Below are 6,000 nucleotides of genomic sequence, written 5' to 3' on the forward strand. Positions count from 1 at the left end.
TATGCCGCATGCGCGAGGTCCATTTCGGCAAGATGGAAACCTAGAACACGTGCTGCAAATTACACACACACACACACACACCCCACCATCCTGTCGAGCACTCACGGCGCCGTCGATGCATGAATTGGTCCAGAGGCTAGATTCCAAAGTCCCCACTACGAAACGAGAATTTCATGCTATGCCTTGAGGTTGTAAGATTCCCCTTCTACCAGATGCTGCGCGGAATCTTTGTTTCATAACTAGCAGGATTTGCTAGACGTTCCAGCTACTAACCATTTCGACTTTTCTTTGACCGAACTAGTAGGAGAATTGTCAATTATACAGCGTCATAGCTAGAAAAAGGTCACTCTGGGTGCAAGTATCATCACAAAAATGCTCACGCGTTGATAAATAGTAATCCATGGAAAAAGATAGGTTTTACTACCGATCATCATGCAAGCATCATCAGAGCGACGGCGACGCTGACGCTGACACAGGAAGTACATCAGTGATCGCTCGTTTTTTTCCCCGCACATGCAAGTCTACACGAGCCGAGATAGCACGCACAGATTATTCCTCCATCCCGCGAGACCCAATCTGTCGCCCCAGCGCAACGCTAAGGGACAAAGGGATCAGGGGCTCGCGGCGTTGCTTGCCCACGCACCGCACCTGCCGCGTCCGTGCACCCATCCGCCAGTGGCCCGGGCTGGCTGGATCGCCGAGCTCCGTCTCCGTCCATGCACGAATGCCAGCGCATCGCGTCGCCGCCCGTGCCCGTTCGCTCCAACCGATCCATCGTCCGCGCGAGTACGGCGTCCTGCAACGGCCCAATCGATGCGCGGCGGTCGCTCGACCATTGCTCTTGCCACGCACGATCCGTCACGTCCCCGGGCGGCATTACTGCCTTGCCTGCCCATTTTTTCCCCTCCCCTGGAGGCTGGAGCGATCAGTCGGAATGTAAAAGGCCCGGTCATGATTGTTCGGGCAAGTTCTATACCTGCGTGGCTGTGACTGTGACTGTTGCGGAGCAGCTCGATCGGACGAGATGAGTGTGGCTGAAGCAAGCCGTGAAGTCTTGCAGGGGGGAAAACAAAATCATGGAAGCAACCACCACTGGGACAGTGAGCGACTTAGCTGCCTGTGGCTGCAACTATGTGTAGAGTGTAGTGTCCAAGCGTGATGGTTGCAGTCCTGCTTTTAGCTAGACAGAAACACTGTTGCTGGATCGATCCACCCATCAGAATGATCTGACGTTACTCTTGCTACATGCATATGGGTTATGTGACCACTGTCCCTATTTTTCCTTTTTCGTTTAAAAAATGTGACCACTGCTCTCTAATAATAGACGCATATTTTTTTACAAAACACTAGCTTATGCATTTTGGCAGTTCTTTTCCTCTCTCACGAGTCTTGTGGAATCCAAACAATATACATGTACTAAGGGGCTGTTTGGAGTGCCGCCTAACCCGCCACGGCGCGCCATATTTTTTCCGCCGCAGGTGTGGCGGCCGTTTTGAGCGCCACAAGTTAGGCAGGGTGTGGCGGGTTAGACGGCGCTCCAAACAGCCCCAGTCACTAGATCAAAATATACGGTCGTCTGTCGGACGTGGCCCCTGTAGAAACTACTAATACTGGAGTATGCCGACAACGTTAGTGGTAACACCAATAATGCACGAATCATTTGGTCAAGTGATCGTATCGAAGAAGTACGTCGGCCTTCCCCGACATGACAGCAGCTAGCACGGTTGAACGAGCAGCGTCGTCAGAGTAGTCCTGTCTTGTATCTACTCATCTGCTCCCTGTCAGACAATCAATGAAGCTATTTTACTCCTGTGTAGATTCGTCGCCCGTCGCCAATCCTGGGGCCCACGTCCTGTGACTGACAATGTACTGCATCGGCCGTTCCGTTTTGTCAATATTTTATAGCTGTAATGATCGGACTGAAATCTCCCAGGTTACAGTACTGAGTTTGCCGTCCTTGGGTACTCTTCTTCCCCGAAACAGAACGTTCAACTTTCTCTTGCACGAGCACTTTCCGTTTGAGCTGATCTGGCCCGATATCAATTCAGTCAGTGCGTACATCACGCAGTTTTCCCGTTGCTACACCCTACTGCAAGGCTATAAATCTGTACATACGACGAGCTTGGTTAGCAGAAAGCACACTTGGTGGAATTCAGGGAAAGGCATATTACTGCATCAGGATTTGGCAGCTGATCCTTGTACCTTATACTCGATGTACACACGATCTGCGCCAGGCACTTGTATTGTATCCCGTATCATCAAGTGGTACAGTTGCATCCAGCCACAATAGTAGCGCTCGATCCCTGTCGACCGTCCCAGTACGTCGCCGGGGGTCCTCACAGCGCGCGCGATCGTGCCCGGCCGCGTCGCCGTCAGGACCAGGGCACGGGCGTGCCGGGCCGGGCAGCGCGCGCGGCGTTCACAGGGACACAGTACACGAGCCGTAACAGTACGCGGCCGGCGGCGCCCCAATCATGGCACGGCCGCCGGAGGCCGTGCAAGCAATCCATTCCCGTCGTGCGGTCGAGGCCGGGGCGGCGAGCGGGGATGGATCGGCGGATCCCGCCCGCATTAACTCGCGTGCTTGCGGGTCACGGCTGGACAGCGCGGCAGGACGGAGCACGCAGGCCGCGGCAGTATCATATCCAGGCTACTTGCTGCTGGATCGTCCCGACCCGTCGCCGCTCCCCAGAGCTAGCGATCGAGCGGCTGGCCGGAGCAGCAGGCTAGCTAGGCTTCCCACGGTCTCGCTCGCGCAGGCAAGTCAAATTTGCAGTTGATGGTTCGGTTTAGGCCCTTAATGGCGCGCGATTAAGACCCGGGGAGAAGATGGATGCATGGTGGATCGCGTAGCGGTTAGTGTACCTCATGGAGCCACATGGGGTTGGGCTCGCCGCGGAACGGAGTTTTTTTTCCCCCATGCGGCGACCGGGACTGTCCATCCAGAATGTACTGCGGAGTTGGAATGTGCTGTCCCGGCTATCCATCCCCATCGAAAGCACAGGCGACCTGCTGGCTGCTGCAGCACGAACGGATCGGAGCAGCGCTGCAGCAAGTGGCACGCCGAGACTCGGGGAGCCGTACCTCCATGCCGCGCCCGGCCGGCGGCAGATCGGTCCACGTCCCAAGGGCCACGGCCGCGGATTCACCTGTCAGAGCCGTGCGCGCGCGCCGGACCATCGGTCGTGTCGCGCTCGCTCTGCACTGTGCGCGTACGTACGTACGTACTTGGATCGGTGCCGCGCCCTCCACTTCGTCGCGGCTCGCGGCACCCTTTCCTGTTAGATGGCGTGTCGTGACATCAGGGTCCCTGTGTGAGGGCTGGCCCTGACGGGTGTCGCCGAGTGCCAGGCGATTGGCGGCACACGTAACTGTCCGCTATCGATGGTGTCTCCAAGCACCAAGCTCTTGTTCTTTCTACATCATGTTTCCAAGCAAGCCGGGTCTGCCTCAGCGTGGCAGTTCGTACTAGTACTCCATGGCCTATTCCAAATCGCCAATTAAATTGCGTGATCTCAGATGAAAGCGTTGTGCGGTTCATGCATATATATGGGTGTCTCCTTCCTACACGACTAATCGTCTGTAGAAAGTCGCCGATGAGAAGAAGAAGACGGGTAAGAATTGACCGGTGCAGTCCGGCGAGCATCCGAGCGCAGGGGACACCCGCGGCACACTCCCCCACCGGCCCACGCGCCAGCCCATGCACACGAGCCGGCCGGGCAGCGGCATGCGGTTGCGTCCCCGGGGCGTACGCTAACCGTGTGGCCGTGTGGGCAGATCCCGCCCCCCACAGCGTACCCGTCGAAGGGGCCGACGGCGAGCGCCCCTCCCTCGGGCGGCGCGACGCGAAACGAATAACAAAGCCGTAGGCGATCCCGAGGGATTTGCGTCCCCCGCACCCCACCGTTCCGAAGGGGGGCGCCTAGGATTTTCACAATGGCAGGCGCCAGTGGGGTGCCGCCACGTGAACGCCGGGCCACCGCGCGTCCTTGCCCCCGGCCACGGCGCGCCCACCGCGGCGGCACGGCGCCCGCGCCCGTGCGTGCGCCCGCCCGCCCGCGCGCGCGGTCCCGTGTCGGGCCGCGCCCCGTCCGTCCGTCCGTCCGTCCGTCGGTCACCTGGGCGGAACGGCTCCGCCACACCGACCACGCTCTTAGCTCCGTAGCCGCCTCACCTCATCTTGCAACCAAAGGCACTTCTTCCTAGGACAATCATGGATAGTAATTTGGTTCTTCCCCTCTCTCCAGCTCCTTGCTCTTTCTTTTTTGAAAATAAGCTCCTTGCTCATTTTTCTGGCAAGTCAACAGATCAGTTTCTTAATCTCATCTTAATAGCTTGTGGTTTATTTACTAAAAAAAATCTGTAGGGTTGTAGGATCACAGCTGAGCTAATTCACTGAAACTGTGTGAAACGGGGCTAGCTTGAATTGAAGGTCCATCTTAGCTAGATGTGAAAGTTTTGCAATGCTTGTCCTTTGATCACTTGCACAGTGGTTGTTGCATCATTATGCGATAGCAAAGACTACTGTATCCACTAAAGGGGACTGCACAAGCACAGTTTGTTGGGGTGATCAATTAGGCGCTGCCCAATTTCTTAACCCACAAATTAAGCGTCCTAATTTTCTACTGATTACACTACAGCTGGGCCCAAATCTATGCAGCGCAAACTCACATGCACATGCACGCCTGGACCAGCACCAGGGAAAGAACTCCCCCACCCGAGCTACCCCCGTATAAAAGCCCCACCACCTCCTCTTCCCCTCGCCCTCCCCCCCATCGAATCTCTCGCGTCCCCAAGGCCGATCACCTCCGATCCGATCCCTCTCACATCACCACATTCTCGGCGAATTCTCCCGGCTCCAAGCTCCAGTTCTGACCCCCCGTGGTGGTCGAAGATGTTGTCTTCGCACCACGAGGCCATGCTGCCGTACGCGCCGCGGCCGCCGTCGCTGCTGGTGGACCGGCGGTACAAGCAGGGCGGCGAGGCGGCGCCCAACTGCCCGCGCTGCGACTCGCCCAACACCAAGTTCTGCTACTACAACAACTACAGCCTCAGCCAGCCGCGCTACTTCTGCAAGGGCTGCCGCCGGTACTGGACCAAGGGAGGCTCCCTCCGGAACGTGCCCGTCGGCGGCGGCTGCCGGAAGAACCGCCGGGGCAAGTCTTCCGTGCGGTCGGCTGCCGAGTCCATCGCGAGCGGCCGCGACGCGGCGTTCGGGCACCGGTTCCCGGGCCCCGTCCGGCCCGACCTGGTCCTGGAAAGCATGGTGGGCAACCCGGCGATCCCCGGCCAGGCGATCCCCGACGTGCCCGCCGCGGCCGATGGCTCCACCATTGACCTCGCAATGCTGTACGCCAAGTTTCTCAGCAACCCAGCGGCCGAGGCAGGCGTCGGTGCCGTGACGCCGGAGTCGGGAGGGCAGGTCGACGAGGCATTCGACACGTTCAGCGCGTCCAGCGACCTGAGCCCAGGCGGCGTTCTCGCGCCGGCGCAGTTCGATCCATGCCACGACGGGTTCGGTGAGTGGTCCGGGCCAGTGAGCAGCACTGACCCCACGAGTACGGCTAGTACTACCACCACAACCACCATGCTGTGCAGTGACGTGAGCGTGCAAGCTGCGCTCGGCGAGCTCAACTTCGCCATGGATCAGAGCTGCTTCGACTCGCTAGGGTTGCCCACGGACGTCGGCAACCTCTCGTCGTGGTGTTCGATCGTGCCAAGCTTGTCGACGTTGGAGGACACCAAGTACGACTCCTTGGATTCGTTCCCCGACGACGCCCTGAGCCTCCATGAAGGCATGATTTGCGGGCCTGATCATGATTGGAGCGTGGATTGCCAAGGATTGGAGGCTCTATACATGCCGTAACTACACGATCGATCAACTTCTTCTTTTGCTAATTTGATGTTGCGATTGGTTTGTTACATTTTCCCCCTTTTTCTTTCATTCAATTTGGTTTGGAAGAATTATATTTATATATAGAGATATATGTATGTTTTGAA

The 6,000-nt window shown here is 57.6% G+C and overlaps 1 protein-coding gene across 1 annotated transcript; it reads left to right on the forward strand.

Moving 5' to 3' along the window:
- Positions 1 to 4,894: 4,894 nt before the first annotated feature.
- Positions 4,895 to 6,000, forward strand: LOC112895313 (dof zinc finger protein DOF3.4-like). Its single transcript, XM_025963261.1, has one exon. It carries the CDS (start codon positions 4,895 to 4,897, stop codon positions 5,864 to 5,866), a length of 972 nt encoding a protein of 323 aa, XP_025819046.1. The 3' UTR covers positions 5,867 to 6,000.

This window comes from Panicum hallii, chromosome 5, assembly GCF_002211085.1.
Source record: "Panicum hallii strain FIL2 chromosome 5, PHallii_v3.1, whole genome shotgun sequence".
Taxonomy (NCBI): Eukaryota; Viridiplantae; Streptophyta; class Magnoliopsida; order Poales; family Poaceae; genus Panicum; species Panicum hallii.

Coding starts and splice junctions, on each gene's coding strand:
- LOC112895313 (XM_025963261.1), top strand. CDS start 4,895: ATGTTGTCTTCGCACCACGAGGCCATGCTGCCGTACGCGCCGCGGCCG.